This window comes from Podarcis vaucheri (genome assembly GCF_965113315.1).
Source record: "Podarcis vaucheri genome assembly, chromosome: 1".
In the NCBI taxonomy this organism is placed as follows: domain Eukaryota; kingdom Metazoa; phylum Chordata; class Lepidosauria; order Squamata; family Lacertidae; genus Podarcis; species Podarcis vaucheri.
The window spans coordinates 117,470,613-117,489,422 of record NC_138759.1 but is presented as its reverse complement, the minus strand read 5'-3'; the positions used below and the strand labels follow the sequence as shown (position 1 = coordinate 117,489,422).

General features: G+C 43.0%; 1 protein-coding gene across 9 annotated transcripts in view; it reads left to right on the top strand.

The window, feature by feature from the left end:
• OSBPL6 (oxysterol binding protein like 6) overlaps positions 1–16,970 on the top strand; it is a 98,115-nt gene extending 81,145 nt beyond the window's left edge. For 8 of the 9 annotated variants that reach the window (XM_082231135.1, XM_082231133.1, XM_082231140.1 and 5 more), the window contains 9 exons: positions 197–450; positions 2,484–2,621; positions 3,839–3,902; positions 4,155–4,233; positions 5,997–6,141; positions 6,630–6,774; positions 8,698–8,824; positions 10,349–10,471; positions 11,271–12,275. In XM_082231135.1, coding sequence (XP_082087261.1) covers positions 197–450; positions 2,484–2,621; positions 3,839–3,902; positions 4,155–4,233; positions 5,997–6,141; positions 6,630–6,774; positions 8,698–8,824; positions 10,349–10,471; positions 11,271–11,379 — 1,184 coding nt within the window. In that variant the 3' untranslated portion in view covers positions 11,380–12,275. Of the gene's footprint in view, positions 1–196; positions 451–2,483; positions 2,622–3,838; positions 3,903–4,154; positions 4,234–5,996; positions 6,142–6,629; positions 6,775–8,697; positions 8,825–10,348; positions 10,472–11,270; positions 12,276–16,143 lie in introns of those variants that run through there. The other variant, XM_082231137.1, reaches the window with a different exon arrangement.
• The last annotated feature ends 1,840 nt before the right edge of the window (positions 16,971–18,810 follow it).

The window sequence follows — 18,810 nt, the reverse complement described above, 5'->3', positions numbered from 1 at the left end:
AAAAGGTGGGGTATAAGTAAATCTATAACAACAACAACAGACCCTTTGAAATGAATAGGCCTAAGTTAGTCATGCCTATGAAATTCAGTGGGTTTACTCTGAGTACAGCTATCATTGGATACAAACCATTTTATTTTTTGTTTTTCAGTCAATGAAAGGATTTCACATCCCTGCTGTTCTTCTGTTTTCCTTCCAGTACTTAATGATGAGCTGACCGGTGGTGCTTTCAGAAATGGACGAAGGACATGCCTACCGACCCCCTGCCCTGATACTAGTAATATCAACCTGTGGAACATTTTGAGGAACAATATCGGGAAAGATCTCTCGAAAGTATCCATGCCGGTAGAGCTAAACGAGCCTCTGAATACATTGCAACACCTTTGTGAGGAACTGGAATACAGTGAACTCTTGGACAAGGCTGCTGAATCTGATGACCCCTACGAACGAATGGTAGTAAACCAGACAGAGCACACCATTCCATGTCCCTTGATGTGTTTATCCCTCTCCTAGAGCTCTAATATTGAATACAGTGGACCCTCCGGATACGAATTAAATTTGTTCCGGTGGTCTGTCCGCAACCCAAAAATTCCGTAGGCAGAGGCACCACTTCTGCGCATGCGCACGGTGTGCAGAGCGCTTCTGTGCATGCGCGCACAATGAAACCCGGAAGTATACACTTCCGGGTTTGCTGCGTTCGTAACCCGAAAGTTATGTATCCAGAGCGGTACATAACTAGAGGGTCCACTGTACATTTGTGCATTTTCCATTATTGTAAGCTCACTTCTAATGTGAAAGCAGCTAGATTCTGACATAGAGGATTTTTTTATTTTTTATCCAGCCTGTTCCTTTCGTTGGCGTACTTTCTTACGACCAGTTCAGATGGTCCTTGGCTGGCTATATCTCTGCACATAACTGCTCACATAAGTGGAGCCTTGCAGGAGCAGTATAAATTTGGATGAATGAACTTGCATACATGTTGTAGTGAGTCTTAGGGTCCAGCCTCACATTACCTTTGCGGTATGGAATCTGCTCACGGACATCCTTTTGCCAGGAGACCCAGATCATGTGGGAAGAGCCCATATTGTGTTTCCTCCCCCCTCCCCCCCATTGCCTTGCTTTCCAAACGGGACAATACTAGTATGATGAAATAATCTAAGGATGCTACAGTATGCGCTCTTCCCACATAGAATCGTAAGACCGTCGAGTTGGAAGGGACCGCAAAGGTCATCTGGTCCAACCCCCTGCAGTGCAGGGACCCACATTTTGCCCAATTTGTGGCTTGAACCCGCAACCCTGAGATTAAGAGTCTCAGGTGCTACGTGGTTTGAAACTTCTGACATTGCCTTCGTAGTGTGGAAAGGAGTGATGCTACCGTAGCGGCCACACTGCTAAGGTAATGCAAGAGAAGGCACTTGGTATAAGCCTCTTGAGTGATTCTAAAGGGAAATAAGTAGTTTAACCCCCCCCCCAAAAAAACCCCACTAGAGCCTCTGTTGCAGAGAGTGATCACTCAATTGTCGGTGTATCTATTTTGTCAGACCTGTGAATTCCAAAGCTGTAGCCACATCCCTATATTACCCTTTTCTGTGCAAGGCAGATAATGCCCTATATTCTGGCAATGAGCAAATCGCTGGGGAATTCCACTCTGCAAGCCCCGCTAGGAATGCTTTTGCTCAAGACAACTTTCAAGATGGCATGAATGGGGGGGGGGGATTCCGGGTGGACTGCTTCCATTATATTCCTATACTCAGGAGTGGTGCTCCACTTTCCGGGTCTGCGAAACAGACCAAATTGTAATATGAGATGATTCTCAATAGGCTTGTAGAGATGACAATTCCCCAGAGATCTGAAAGTACTCTTTGCTTTCTCTAATTGCATAAGACACATCCATTTCTGCCCCCTTCTATCACCGACTAACTGGTGTGATTTTTTTTGTCAGCACCTGAGGATGGTGCCTAATAAAACCCAAATAAAAATCCTCAGGATATCGAGCTAGAGTAAAATTGCTTATATGGAAAAGGTGGGAGGATGCAAACTGGAAATGCAAAAAGGGGAGTGCTAGCCCCCCCCCCGGTAGATCCTTGTGTCACACAAAAAACCCCATGTTTCCCCATTAAGGGCTTTTCAGATCGCACATCCTTTCTTTCCCCTCACAATTGTCTCTGATCCCAAGACAAAAATAGCAAATATATTCTTCATCTTTAAGCTTGCTTTGGATACTGTTTGCCTTGGGAACAGATTCGCATGGATATTATTCGCGTTCCTACCTTCCCACCACTTGCAGCATGACTTTCCCTGTCCTTTATTATGTTGGGACAGTGGCTATACTGCTATTGCAAGAACAGAGTTGCTGTCTGCAGTTGTAGCACTAACGCCAAAGGGGCTGCCATCACCCAGAAAAGGAAACACCTGTTTGCTTGCACAGTCTCTCCAGTACTGCTTAGATATTGTTTCTCAAGTTTTTTTCCCTTTGTTTTAACTAGGTCCTTATTGCTGCCTTTGCAACTTCAGGATATGCCTCCACTTACTACAGAGCTGGAAGCAAGCCTTTTAACCCTGTGCTTGGTGAAACTTACGAATCAATTAGGGAAGACAAAGGATTTCGTTTTTTCTCGGAGCAGGTAAAATCTGTTCCAAAAGAGACCCTTAAATAGCACCGTGACTTTAATTTATTTGTTTATTTTGGTTGATGCATTTCATCTTATTTTCAGAATGTTGGCTGATATGAATCTAAATATATAGCTTTTAAAATAGATCTGAAGATATATATTTGTTTTTCAAGCATTAGGTGCAGTTCAGCATTGTAAAGCTGAATCCAGTTTTGCAGAAATCATAGAATCCTAGAACTGTGGAGCTGGAAGGGACCCTGATGGCCCAGCCCCCTGCAATGGTCCAAGTTTCTGGATAGCTCAGTTGGTTAGAGCTTGGTGCTGATAACGCCAAGGCCGCAGGTTCGATCCCCATATGAGACAGCTGCATATCCCTGCATTGCAGGGGGTTGAGTTAGATCAGGCACCCCCAAACTTGGCCTCCAGATGTTTTGGGACTACAGTTCCCATCTTCCCTGACCACTGGTCCTGTTAGCTAGGGATGATGGGAGTTGTGGTTCCAAAATATATGGAGGGCCAAGTTTGGGGATGCCTGAACTAGATAATCCTTAGGGTCCCTTCCAGTTCTACATTTCTATGATTCTATGCAGGAATCTCAACTAGATCCTACTTGACACATCACCATCCAATCTCTGCTTAAAAACTTCCAAGGAAGGAGAGTCCACCATCTCTTGTGGGATCTGTTTCTATTGAACAGCTCTTCCTGTCAGAAAGTTCTTCCTGATGTTTCATTGGAATCTCCTTTTTTGTAACTTGAATCTGTTGGTTCGGATACTAGCCTTCGGAGCAGAAGAAAACAGGCTTGCTCCATCTTCCCTGTGACAGCCCTTCAGATAATTGAAGATGGCTACCATATCTCCTCTCAGTCTCCTCTTTTCCAGACTAAACATATGCAACTCTCTCAACTGTTCCTCATAAGGGTAGGTTTCCAGAGTCTTGATCATCGTGGACACTCACCTCTGCACAAGTTCCAGATTGTCAATATCCTTCTTAAATTGTGGTGCCCAGGAATGCACACAGTATTACTGGTGGGGTCTGATCAAGGCAAAATAGAGCGGTACTATGACTTCCCTTGATCGGGACACTATACTTCTGTTGATGCAGCCTAGAATAGCAGTAGCTTTTTCTACTGCTGCATCATCTCTCTTTTATGTAAGGTGTCTGTTACAGTGATGATAAAAATGAAAGTCTTTTGCACAATTCCTCACCACCGTAATTTTTTATTTCAGGTTAGCCACCACCCACCCATTTCTGCCTGTCACTGTGAATCAAAGAATTTTGTGTTTTGGCAAGGTATACATTTTAATTCACAAGCCTAAAGACCAAATTTAGTTCTGTTTTTGTTTTTGCTTTAAAAAAAGAAAACTTACGATTACATGCATAGTTTTTCATTTTTGTGGAATTTAACAAAAAGGTTAATATAATTGGGAAGCCTGCTGTTTTAGGTCTTCCAGTTTTCGTATTAAACAAAGAGAAATAATGGTTCGTTGCATTTGTAGAACTTCTGTAACTTGCAGCTTTCTGAATCTTTGCTATGTTATTCAGATATCAGGTGGAAAAACAAATTCTGGGGCAAGTCAATGGAAATACTGCCAATCGGGACACTGAATGTCACGCTTCCAAAGTAAGCAGCTTCTCCATTCTTCTTTTCCTGTTTGTTTGTTTGTTTGTTTGTTTGTTTGTTTCTTCTACATCCTGGAAAAGCAGTTCCATGAGACTAATTTAGGCACTTGAAGTCCCAGATGCACACTGATGAATAATGTAGCAAAACTGAAGCCAGACAAGGCAGGGAACACATAGCAGCAGCTTGCGTGGCGTGATAAGGCAACTGGGATCTCTGAATAATTACTTACTCTACCTGCTATTGCTAGATGCTGCAACTATGTTTGATCAAACAGTTGTGAACATTAGGCCAGTTAATTCACAGCAGCTTCCTGAGTGGGAGACGTTTTAGTACTGCGAGTGTTGGCTTTGCACAGTAAAAGGAAGCATATTCCTTTTTTTGTGTGTGTAAAAATTATTTGGATTTCCCCTAGGAGGATAAAGGTGAGAGGCATCATGGTAACTTAAAGTGAGGTGTGTTCTTGTAAAATATGAGGTTTCACAATGACAAGAACTCTTGCCTATAGAGTGTGGCAGATAAGGGTGAGTCCTGTTTCAGTGCAAGGAAGCTTGGGAGAGTATTACTATCCTGCAATGTGTACCTCCTGAAGTTTCTTTGCGGCTGGTCAGCTAATCCTGCAATTTCTCTGCTCATCTCATCTTGTTTCATTCAGAACCAGTCCGGTGGAATGAACAGCGTAATGGGCTTAAAAGTTGGGGAGAACTGGGTTCAAAACTATAATGAACCATGAAGCTCAATGTGGGGCTTTGGGCAACTCGCAATTTCTCAGCCTAATCTACTTAATAGAGTTATTTTGAGGACAAAACAGATTTTTTTATATAATACTGTGCGGAACCAATGTAACCATAGTAGGAAAACACATACTATGATGTCTGGCAGAAGAATTAATAATAATAATAATAATAATAATAATAATAATAATAATAATAATAATATACTGCCCTTCATCCAGAGATCACAGCTTACAACATAAAAAGATTGTTTTAGAATAATATTATCCAAAATGTATCTTCATTATAGAGGGCAGTAATGTTTCACAGAGCATCTTTTTAAGTTTCTGTAGTGGGACAGAGTTGACTGTCTGTCTGTGAGAATAACCAATAACCAATGGTTAAGCACCGGGGGGGACGGGACTGCCAGTTCTCTGTGGACACCCTATTCCTTTCGCCTCCACCTTCAAAAGTGCAATGGATATATGGCTACTAGAAGCAAAGCCTTCTTAGTATTGGCACCCTGGCTGTGGTAGGCCCTTCCCTCTGGCACATTTGCCAGGCACTCAAACTTCCTTATGTTTTAGAAATAAGTTTTAAATATCTTTATTTACCCAGGCCTTTGGTGGCTTTGGAAATCAGTGGGGATGGTGTTTATGATTGCTGCCCATTCTGCACTGCTGTTTTGTTCTTATTTTATTGTTGTGCTTTTGCTTTATTACCTTCTCTTTTTTTAACTGGTTTTAAATTATTTATTGTTCTAATTGATTTGCAATTCAACCCCTAGCCATAGCTGTCAACTTTTCCCTTTTCTTGCGAGGAATCCTATTCGGAATAAGGGAATTTCCTTTAAAAAAAGGGAAATGTTGACAGCTATGCCCCTAGCAGGACACAAATACATGTAAAAACTGTGGGTGTTTTCATATTTGAGTTCTGTTGGTGGTCCATTGGCTTCCAATATTGGAAGGGGGAGTACTGTTTCATTTGTGAATAGGCGGTGGTTTGGAAAGGGCATTTTTGGAGCACAGTTTCCACAGCTAACTCTCTTTGCAGGTACGGTGATTCCTACGTATGGAACAAAGTCACTACTTGCATACACAACATCCTCAGTGGAAGGAGATGGATAGAACATTATGGAGAAATAACCATCAGAAACACAAAAAGCAGCGTTTGTATTTGTAAACTCACATTCATCAAGGTAACGTTTCTTTGAAACTCATAATGAACAGTGAAAAGGGTGTTTGTGCAATTGGTGGCCCATTGCACAGCAGCCTCTGGGAGCACACAGGGGCAGGTTCACTAGCTGGAGGTACCAGTTGTATGAATTGTATGAATCTGTGCACCAAAGTGTGGGTGATAAATATAAGACCCTTTCACTGGTTGCCAGCAGACATGCTAATTGCATTGGCAATGTCTTTATCCTCTGCACCTCTTTGGGACTGCATTTGAAGATATTTGGCACAATACCATAAGGGGTGGTGGTGTCTGAATCATCCCGATTCCCCACCCGCTTCTGGCAGCTCATTGGCACTGCCTAGCTGTTAGATGGGTGTGATACAGATCTGCCTGGTCTTGTTGAAAGTTGATACCTAGTTATACCCCAGACACCTGAAACTGGGGTGATTTACCTTAACAGTTAAGAAAAAGGCCACAGATCTTCTGTTTCCTTGCATTTTATTTTTTTAGGTGAATTACTGGAATTCGAACGTGAATGAAGTCCAAGGCGTTGTCATGGACCAAGAAGGAAAGGTGGTACACCGCCTCTTTGGGAAGTGGCATGAAGGGTTGTACTGTGGAGTTGGGCCTTCGGCAAAATGTATATGGAGACCAGGTATGAACCTATTAGAGGAACAGCTCTTTTAGGTAAAGAGGTGGGGTGGATTCAATACTTGTACTATGGGTGAAGAAGCTTCATCATCATATCAAGTATGGCAGACTGGAATGACTCTAGATCAGGCTTCCTCAACCTCGGCCCTCCAGATGTTTTTGGCCTACAACTCCCATGATCCCTAGCTAGCAGGACCAGTGGTCAGGGATGATGGGAATTGTAGTCTCAAAACATCTGGAGGGCTGAGTTTGAGGAAGCCTGCTTGAGATAGACCGAAGGGGCCAAGCTGCAGGCTATGCTTCATGCGCTACATCTCTTGTTTTCACTTAATTACAAGTGCGGGGGACCGGTGTCACTGGGATTGCAGGATGTATGGGGGCGAGATTTACCCCTTTCTTCTTCCAGTCACAAAGTCTCCTGAAAATCTCCTCCTAGCAGCTGCAAGGCTTAAAGACTCTCACTGGCACCAATAGAAACTGTTTTCTGTGCACAGTAACCGTGCTGGTGGCTTGGCAGAGGCAGGGAGAGATAAATCTCCTGGTGTGCTGCAAACCCAATGGCGAAAGTAGACAAGGCAAGACTGGAAGTATTCGCACTACAAAATACTGTGTACTTCCTCTTTGAAAGATAAACAATTGGGGACTTCTAATTACAGTGGTACCTCAGATTACAAACGCTTCGGGTTACAAACACTTCAGGTTACAAACTCCGCTAACCCAGAAGTAGTACCTCAGGTGGCGAACTATGCCCCAGGATGAGAACAGAAATTATGTGGCGGCAGCAGGAGGCCCCATTAACGAAAGCGCGCCTCAGGTTAAGAACGGACCTCTGGAACAAATTAAGTTTGTAACCTGAGGTACCACTGTACTCGTTTACTGGTCTCCAATGAGCATTTTTTGTCACAGCAATAATAGGACCACCTGATTTGAAAATGGAAGCTCTGGTGTATCGGTTGTTCCTAATTTACAAAGAATACCAGTTGCCTTTTCAGAACTGTTACTTGGAGAAATAAACCCAGCTCTGGTTTACAGACTGTCTCACCACAGTGGCAGGTGCAGGAAAGAGCCATTCCTCCGTGCTAGGCCACATAAAATAATAGAAATGTAAAGTTGGAAGGGGACCCTGAAGATCTTCTAGTCCAACTCCCTGCAACGCAGGAATATGCAGCTGTCCCACATAGGGATTGAACCTGCAACCTTGGGGTTATCAGCACCAACTGAGCTATCACATCAGGCCTGAGCTTCAGACCCCAGCAGTGAGACCTCTAAAAATCTCTGGTAAGAGGGGTATGAAGGGTGGCTATCAGAGAACCTTTGCCAGAGTACACAACACTGGACCAGTGGCCAAGGGCATCTTCATATGCAGCTCGTAGGTATTCTCCTCTCCCTAATAGATGCTTCAGTACTCTCCGTTTTAACAGTTGGGCCATCTATTGGCCTGGATCAAACTTAATTTTTCCCCAGGTGGAGGCTACTTGAAGCAGGACCGTATCATGCTCAGGGTGTAAAAGTGTTTGTTACATGAATTTTCTCCCAGCAGGCCAAGTTTTCAGACTGGCATGACTCTCCTCTGGGAGTGAGGGGATGCTGGTGTTGAAAGGCTCTGAATGAGGCAGAAGAACTTTGGGATGCCCAGGCACTGTGTATAATGGCAGCAAGATATGTAGAAGGCACCACCTCAGGTGGCAGCTCAGCGGCACGTAGAGCAAGCCTTAGTCCACCCCACAGACAGTGGTTAGAACTGTGAGAGATGCCGACCATCTTTTGGCAGTGCTTGCATGACGTTTGACCCGTGTCAGTTTATCACCAGTAGTTAGAGCCAACTTCAGGAGCTGCAGGCAGGGATTTTGACCTTCTGTATTCAGAGGACCATGTCTTCTTCATTCACAAAGCTTAGCTACTCACTTTGTCTTATCTGTTAATGCAGGCTCCATGCCCACCAACTACGAGCGTTATTATGGCTTCACAAGGTTTGCCATTGAGCTGAATGAGTTAGATCCTGCACTGAAAGATCTTCTTCCAAGAACAGATGCCCGATTCAGGCCAGACCAAAGGCAAGAATCACTTGGTTGTTGTTGTTTAATGCTCAGCAGCTGTTTCAAACATAGATTTGATTTCAGGACCCCAATGTTTAGTCCAGGGGTGGGGAAGCTTCGTTAGCATGAGGGCCAGATTCCCTCGTGGGCCATTTTCCAGGGACTCAGTGGTGGGTGAGTTTATCCAGGCACAAAAGGTGCAGCTTTTAAATTTGTACTTTAGGCTACTTTCCAGCCAAGCACAAAATAATAGGTTGCCATGGACTGACTGAATTCAAAGGAGTGGTGGGAGCCACCATCTCAGGAACCCCCAAGGGAAGAAGGCTCAGAGCCAGGGGACTGGTGATGGGATGTTGATGAGTGGTCAGAAGGAGAAGACTGGAATGAGGAGGTGTTGTAAGCTGAAGGTAACAGGTTTTAGTGAGCAGGAAGAGGCTGTGGCAGAGAGCAGTCCAGAATCAGAGGCAGAAGAGGAGGCTGGAGAGTAGGGGAGGAGGCAGAGATGAATCAGGCTGTTGAAGAAGCCAGGGGGTCTCCCTCTCCTGCGGTGACCAGCTCCCCTCCCTCCTGGTCTCCCAGAACCAGAAGAAGAATGAAGAGGGTGGAGCAAAAACAGACAAGGTGTCAGAGTCTCAGATTGCTAGGGAAGGACCCAAGGGAGGAAGAGTCTTGGGGAGCACTGGGAAGGTGTGGCCCTTCAGTCCTCGCAACTGCCTCATTGGGGCAAGATCTGCTGGGAAGAGTTGCTGTGCTCACTAGGCCTGAGCTGTTGTTTATTTGAACAAAGAGTTAACTCCACTGACGCCTTGCGAGTTATTGCTGGCCTGCTCCCAACACCGGCCCTGATAGAGGTTTACACACAAGTAAACCTGGTAAGTAAGAGGCACTATTGCAGTACAAGGACACGTTTCAGCCAGGCAAAAACACCCAGGGAGGCTGCAGTCACCTGTGCAGAATCCCAAAGGCTGGACAGAGAGACACATGGTGGCCACTTGTGACCCTTGGACCTGAAGTTCCCCACTCTTAGTTTAGTCCATCACTTTGTAACATGACTTGCTTAAAAAAACCTTTGATCAACTAAGGGTCTGCCCCACACTAATCAGGAAGGTTGGTTTGTTTATGATTCAAGTAGCTTTAAAAGTTACATTGGGCAGCTGCTGTCTTAGCAGAGGCATTGCTCTTCACTCCCAAGAGGAACTGACTCTTTTAAGATTGGCATGGGGTTTCCATAAAACAAAATAAGCATGCTGCTTGTTGAAGACAATTGTGTGCTTTTAAAAAACTAATATTAATTTATTCTGCTTTAATCAGCAAGTCAGTATACAGGCAATCATCTAAAACTCACATGCTTAATAATTAAAGATTTGTTTAATTAATTGGCTCTCATCCCTGCTAATTTTATCTGAACTGCAGTATCTGGATGGTACGGATCCAGCAACTCTTGATGGGTGTAGGTTTGTCATCTCCGGGGTTTTGTTGATTCGTTCCAGTGCTTGAATGTTGGTATACTGTATATTCGAAGTTCCACTTGCTTTATTACAGGCTTTTGGAAGACGGGGATTTAGAAGCAGCAGCGTCAGAAAAACTAAGAATAGAAGAACTCCAGAGAAGTCGAAGACGCTACTTAGAAGAAAATAATATGGAACATGTACCAAAATTTTTTAAGTATGTAAACTCAGGAATGTGGTTTGTTTCCCCCCCCCCCTTGCAAACAGATACACCACCAGCCTGGTAACAGAGTGGGAAAATTTAAATAGTTGAAACTGGGTTGAGGAGTTGGCAGCTTGTAAAGGTTATGAGTAAACTAAGGTTTACTCAAAGTAGACCCATTGAAATTAATGGACATTTAACTTCATAATGGTCATTAACTTCAGTGGGTTTACCCCGAGCAAAGCTTAGTGGAATACCACCCATTGTTATCACAATTAACTTTTTACAGAAATATTTCCATGAGTTGTTGAGACAGTTTCATTTTCAGCATTGGAAAAGTGCATTTATGTGGAAAATGTCTGTTTCTTCTCATTGCGCAGGCTGAGAGATTTAAAAAACAAAACAAAAACAAAATTTGATTATAAGCCCTGTTTGGCTGGGACTTCTGGTGTGAGGTAATGTTCAGGTTGACATCACCTGACTAGCACTCATAGAGACTGCCATTTATAACGGTACAATCGGGAGTTTGTGTTATGGTTCCACTTCATTCATGGCTCCAGCCTTACCTGCCCCACACCTGATGTCCAATAGGAAATTTTTTAAAAGCCGAAATACTGCCTGTTTGTCATTTTGTGGGCTGAATTCAACCCCTCTGTTCCCTCTTCCTTACCAAACAATTGGTTGATGGGATTTTTGCTTCTTATAAAGGACTCTGCAGGTGCCGTGTCGCAAGGGAGTATAATTTGGTCCTTGTTAAAGGTACTCCTGAATTTATTTTGTCTAACGGGTGTGTATTTTTCTTTTGATTTTGCAGAAAAGTTATCGATGCCAATCAAAGAGAAGCTTGGGTTTCTAACGACACGTATTGGGAACTCCGAAAGGATCCTGGCTTTAGTAAAGTAGAAACCCTCAAACTCTGGTAAACTGAGAATGTAGATCTAGTAACATATCACTCCTTAAAAAAAACAAAAGAACCCTTTAAAAAACACCTATGCACAACATGTTTCTTATAGCTGAGGTTGGTTTGTGGGCCTGCAAGAAACCTTTCATTTGCTTTTATATTCATCTTTATAAATGGACTTCCAAAAGTGCATTAGCCCAGACCCTGGACATTTCTGCAGCTTGCATTAAATTAAATGGAGGGGGAACCAACACGCCCTTTAAATATTGAGATAAGGGAAATGCAGCGCAAGAGAAACATGCACTGAGTTAGCCAAAGATGCTTTCGAAGAGTATCTGGTGCTTAAAATAGACAACAGAAAAGATACAAAAACAAAACAAGATTTGTTTTAATGGAACATGTCTAGAATGTCCACCCATGCTATTATTAAACCTTGAGTCGCAATACTTGTTCATTTCTAGCTTCGGGTTAGTTTCTTGATGTGTGATGTGCTTGGACTGGCCACGTCGAAAAAAGGCATAATGCTTTTCTGGAAGCTCTCCTCATTCATTCGCCATTGTTCATGCCTTAAAAAAAAACACACCAATGTGAAGTTGTACATTTAAGTCATTTTAAAATATGTATTCTTAGACGTTTGTCAGGGGCAGATTTTTAAAGCGCTAGGATTTTGTTCATATTATAAATAACGAAGAAAGTGTATTATTATTATTTAAGAGAAAAGAGAGAAACCCTAAATTGATTGTAAAGGAAAGTGATCAACTAGTACATGTTTTAACTTTGGGGGTGGGGTGGGGACTATTGTGTGGTCAAGTTGAAAGGAGACTGGCTGGTTTTGTAACAACCTTGGCAAATGAAGCCGAGGTCGTATTCTCAATGCCTAATGCTGTGATAAATATACCATCTCTTCCCATGGCTTCACACTTTTGTCTCATTTTCTCATAAGTCTTTATACAATTGGAATTCCCTGAAGCTTCGCATGAGTGTTAAGCACAAAAAAATGATAAGTGTCTTGTCTCCTTTCCCAGAGGTGGATTATCCTGGTAACATACATGGTCATGTTCTCTTTGGTACACAAGATGCTTTTGTTGCACATCTGTTTTATGGGGAAAGCAACATAGCATATGCAACTAAGTTCTCAGCAGCATCTTGCCACTGCTAATACTGCTTTTGTGCATAATTCTATTTTGCCATTTTACAAAAAGGCAATTATATTTTTCGATGAAGAAGCAAGACCTTAAATGGTTGCTGTGCAGCACATTTCAATGATGTATATGGAAGGAGCCTGCATGACCTCTGTCTCAAAGTAAAGTGAAGTTGGCATGCTTTGCTGTAGCCAGTATTAATAGATAAAAATCCTATTTTTTTAAATGTCATCTTGTCTTTCATTCATGCCCAGTTTGCTAACAGACTCCCTACTTGCATCTCATAGGCATCATTGACAGAAAAGATCTCCTTGTATTAGATTTCAAAAAAAAATTTCTACGTATACAGTACATAGCACATAATTCTAAATATGCTTAATTTTCCTTTGCATGGTGCTTCTTAAGAACGACTTCTTGGTGGGGTTCCATAGAGATACAGAGGTGTCTCTTACCATTATTTCCCAAAAGCAAATTGACTGTTCATTTAACTGTGCTACAAATCACACACACACACACACACACACACACACATATATATATATATATATATATGCTTTCGTAGATTTTCACGGGTACAGGAATGCAGGTTTTGGTGTCTTCGGGTGTCTTCCCGTGTAAGAGTCGGGGGTCTGGGCGACGTTTCGACGAGGTCTCGCTCGTCATCTTCAGGCTGGTGCTTTCGGCTTCTTGTTACTGGAACAGAGCAGAGTCTGGTGTTTGAGTTCCTATAAATACTGTTGAGGGGTGTGGTTATAGGAACTCAAACACCAGACTCTGCTCTGTTCCAGTAACAAGAAGCCGAAAGCACCAGCCTGAAGATGACGAGTGAGACCTCGTCGAAACGTCGCCCAGACACCCCGACTCTTACACGGGAAGACACCCGAAGACACCAAAACCTGCATATATATATATATATATATTTGCTTTCGTAGATTTTCACGGGTACAGGAATGCAGGTTTTGGTATCTTCGGGTGTCTTCCCGTGTAAGAGTAGGGGTGTCTGGGCGACGTTTCGACGAGTGAGACCTCGTCGAAACGTCGCCCAGACACCCCTACTCTTACACGGGAAGACACCCGAAGATACCAAAACCTGCATATATATATATATATATATATATATATATATATATATATATATATATATATATATTCTAAAGCCCACAATTCTTTCTTTACAAGCACATCTGCCAAAGAAGCAAAGAGTTATAAATATGATTTCTTCCCACAGTGTTACTTCCTCTTGGTATGCACAATATTGATGGATATTTAAATATTTGACCACAACTTCTTTCTGAGCTGTACTTGTAGCTCAGGGTCTCTTTCGTTTGACTGAGGCTTAGAATAAATTCCAGACGATCCAATGCTAATGATCACATAATGACCTTTTAAGTCTGTTCTTGCAAAAGTTCTGTTTGACATTTCAAAATATCAGTTTTCATTTTCTAAGCAGATCAAGTTTTGTAGCCTGCAGCTTCTGGTTTTTGGGATTACCGTATTTTTCGCTCCATAGGACGCACCTGACCATAAGAAGCACCTTGTTTTAGAGGGGGAGAACAAGAAAAAAAATTCTCCCCCTCTCTGCGCAACTCCCCTTCAGCGAAGCAGCAGGAGGCGCTGCGCAGAGAAGGGGAGATTTTTTCCCCCTTGTTCTCCCCCTCTAAAACAAGGTGCATTCAGTGCATTCAAGGAGCGTTCAGTCGCCTTCAGTGAAGGCAACCTGAAGCCTCCGGAGCGCAGCGGGAGTTCTGCTTTCCCCCATGGCCAGCCTCAAAGAGCAGGTCGGGGCTGGCAGGGGAAGCCCGGATCCCCCCCCCCAGCCCCATGGACCACACATTCGCTCCATAAGACGCACAGACATTTCCCCTTAGATTTTAAGAGGGAAAAAGTGTGTCTTATGGAGCGAAAAATACGGTATCATATGAAGACTGGAAAGAGTGTTGGTAGAATATTTCAGGGGCGCGGCGTGGGACCATTGGAACTACTAATCATAGCTCCCAGTCTTCATGAGAATATTTGCTGAACTCACTTCTCCCCTTCTGTCATTCAAATCTAATCAAACTCTTTAAACAAAACATCTAATTTATTGAAAGTTAACTGAAGCAAGGGGGTAGAGACAGATGTAACATTTTTAGAGTAGTTTTGTCCAAATGTACCTTTAATTTCTAGGGGCTGATCTCTGAAGTGGCCAAACAGCTCTCTATGTTTGTGACAAAAATAAGTTATGGACAGTTTGATTGGTTGAATCCCATGATGTCACAAGGAGACATCAATCCCTTTCCCTTTTCCCTGGAGCAATTTTGTTGTTTTTTCACTTTGGGAAACATATTTCCTTAAATAGAAAGAAAGAATAATGTCCATTATGTGATTTTGTTTTTTATTTATAAAGAAAGCAGTCCGTCCTCCAGGATCAAAGGGGCTTGGGTAAGCAAAATTGATGGTTGGACCAACTTTGCTGCAATGTCCAGCTATCATTCAAGGGTGAAAGAATATTGGATATGATCCACAACTGAGTAATTAACTGACTCCCTTGTCTCCTGTGTCAACACAGATTCTCCCCTCCCCTTCAAGTCATTTCCTTCCTTAGAGATTCCATTTCAGTCAAATTTGAATTTTTAAAACGGCAATAATGTATACAAAGGCCATTTCCCTGTGTGGGCTGATGCAACAGACTTGAGCTGGCCCAGTAAACATTTTTTGAAACTGCCCCTGCCCTGCCACACTTCCCTCCTGCCACATCACCGATTGCTTCTACAATTCCCCTAGGTTTTAAAGGTATGTTTGTTACGTGGAACAAAGAAGCTGCTCTTCCAAAACCTACAGACAACCTAATCTAACCACCTTGGGTTCCCCGAGTTAGTTTCTTCATAGCCTGGGATCTGTTCAAAACCGTTCAGTGCATCACTCGCCTTGAGTTTCTTGTCTTTTTATGCACTAAACTAAGTCTAAACAAAGCGTATAATATTTATGCAAGGCTAGCCCTGCTAGAAATTCATGGATTCCAATCGTGCAAAGCAATCACACATCACTTGCTGCAGAATTTATCTGAATCGTTTTACACAGGGTCTCTGTGGTGTGGCTGCTGCAGCAAAAAAAACCCCGCTTTCTCCTTCTACATTACATTAGTTACGTACTGAAGAGTTTGGTCATATCGTTTACCTAGAACACTTGGGTAATGCTTGCAGCAGTGGCCTCTCTGTGGTGGACAGATAGATGCTGGTACAGTAATGCCCATGTGATCTAGGCAATATATGGAATTGTGTGCTTTTATCTATTACCATGGCAACGTGGTAGCCACTTGTCGAACCGTGGTTCTGTAGCATCCACACTGCAGAGATAACATGCAGATTCAGCCTCAGAGTCATGAATATCATGCATTTCTTTTCTTTTTCGAAACATGGATTTTACACTGAGTTGCTTTTTCAAAAATACTATACAAAAACAATCTTTAAATATATATATATAGTGAGAGAGATGCAGAATATATACATTAGTAGCAAATAGGCAAAACAAACAAATTAAAACACAATCATGGAACTCACTTAAGAAGGGATATTCACCCTATCCTGCAGAAATGCAAATTATTGTGTATTTCTGCAAGTGGCAGAACTCATATGATGTAGACTTTTCTTTATTAAATTTTCCAGATTTGAAAATTGAGGTCTTCTGTACTCTGAGCCTCTTCCCACTCCTGCAAGCTTCAGGAAAATCTCAAGAAGACATTGTATGATTTGCTTCCTTGTTAAACTGGAAGGCGCTGCACCAAACTATTACCACAGTCATGTTCCCTGCCTGAGCTCTGTATATGCTCTTGTTTTCAAGTAGACCGCCCCTTCCTCTCTTCTATTAGTGATGGATATAATCACATTTCAGTAGTAGAGGTTTTCAGCACACCTGCAAATTTGGAAAAAGTAGAGGAGGCTTTCTAGAGTCTTGAAAAGGTCTAGAAAGGCCTCCCAAGGGGGCTTGCTAAACCCAGACCTTGCACTATGCAAGAAACTGCCCCCCTAACCCAAATGCTTGGCATGCCATCGCTACCATTGCTGGACAAAGTCCTGGTGCACTGATGCACATTGAGGCAAAAGCTACTCCTGTAGTAGTTATCTGTAAGTGTTCTTCGATGTGTGTGTGTGTGGGGGGGGAAACACCTCAAGATGGAGGAGCTCTTAGATTTAGGTTTATTAAATTTATATATCGCTCCCCACTACAAAGCCTTGAAGCAGCGGCGAAGCCCTACAGCTGAGACGGAGGAGGCAGGTGGATGTCAGCCCCACGCTGCCGTTTCAGGCAGCACGGAGCCTGCAGCTGTCTGGGCCACTGTGTCACTCCCAGGAAAGATGCGTGGCTTGGGCACGCTGCAAGCCAGGCCCCACGCTAAGAGCCACTCTCTGGGTGTGGGGCCCAGTGCACCCTGCCCCCCCATCCCCGCTAGCTACGCCTCTGCCGTGAAGCAATTTGTAACCAGAGCAAAAGTGATAAACCGCACTCAAGAGTACTAATCCATACTTTTGTGATTTGATAGATTTTCTCTCAGCCCTCACTGTGGTTAGGAAAATGGTGCCAAATCTGAGACTGGGAAAATTCATTTACCTCTGTGGTTTTTGAGAATTTGAGTGCAATCAATAACTATTAAAACAGGTATTTCCTCATTTACTTTGGTGGATGCAGAACTGTAAAGCTGATCTGCATATCTTGTTCTCCAGCTAACTTGCCACTGAATTACTTCCCTGTAAAATAACTTTCGTTGTCAAGTTCTTTCGTTTCGCTTAGCCTACCCACCAGGAAATGATTGTGCGGAAAGGTATAAGTAACATGTCTTAAGGACAATACTTGAGTTGGGTTTCGTTTTGAATTCATGCTTATTCTGAGAGGGGAGAAAATCAATGTTACCAAACTACGTGCTACATTTTGTGCAGTGTTTTAATTCTAACAGAAAATGTGTAGCAAAAGAACCATAATGAAAGTTGAATTGTCTTTTTTAAAAAAATCATGAGCACAATCCAGTAAATATTCATTTGAAAGTTTGACTAACAGTGGCCTGATTTGCACATCACTTAAAACCATAGTTTTAATTAAGCTATGGTTTAAGGTGACTGCATTCCTGCTTCAGTAATCACCCCCCTTTTTCCTTCAGCACACGGGGGAGGACATTGTATTGTGTGAAGTTGGTTTCCCCCAACAAACCAGAAGTAAGCCAAGAGCAAACTTTGGCTTACCACTCGCTGATTGTTTGGGGGAATCAGGCCACAAGAGCTGGTGTCTACTTGCTTCCTGTCCACAGTGCTGAAAGAAAGAACTAAGCACACACTCGCTTTAAACCATCCTTACTTGAAACTGTGGTCCAGGCTATTGAAAGTTGTGAAATAAGACGAGAGTCATGCCTAGCTGAAGTTAACAGGGAAGAATATAGGCAGCTGACTTGTAAGGAGTCAGACCATTGGTCCATCTGACTTATCATCTACTCTGATTGGCAGAAGTTCAGTGGCAGACCTTGGGGTCTCAAATTTCAGCAGCGCCCCGTGTGACACCGAAATTCGGCGCCAGCCCCGCCTCTCGCACTCCCTTCTAAATAATAGTCATGGGGCCCCCGAGGCTCTGCATTGTGACCGAAGTGGTTGCACTCCCCTAAATCTACCTCCAAGAAGCTCTCCATGGCTCAAGAGAAGGGTTATTTCCAGCCTTAACCTGGAGATGATGGGGATTGACCTTTAGTGTCTTCTGCATGCAGTTAATGTGCTGTGCTGTTGAGCTATGGTTCCCCCCCCCCCCGCCCCAGCACTACGGAAGTGTTAAGCTCCGCAAAGTTAGTTATGATTTACTAGATTGTGTTCTATGGCTGTAATGGAAAGGAGTGGTATTCTTGGTAGGAGAGAATGCATGTGAACCTGAAACGTCACTTTCTTCTGCTTTGTTTCCAATATCCAAGAAACAAGCCACTGTTCCATTTCTAAAGATGTCCTCTTCTCTCTCTCCCCGTCCCTCTCTGCCAGTGGGAACTGTCGTGGCAGCAAACCAAATATGTTGCTCCAGCTACACATCGTTCTTTCCTACCTGTCTATCACATATTTAAGATCATGTGTATGTTGTGCTACTGAAAAAGCACGAGAACTGTGCCTCTTCAAATGAATGTTGTACAGAGGAATGTTCCATTTGTAAGAAAACAGGCCTCAATAAATTCACAGCAATTACCTTTTAAAGTCACTTTGATTTCTTTTTCATTTTCCGATTCACTTTATTGCACTTTTATTGCATTTGTCTCCCAGCCTTTCTCCAAGGCGCTTGGGGTCACCTAGGTAGTTTTGCCACCACCTCCA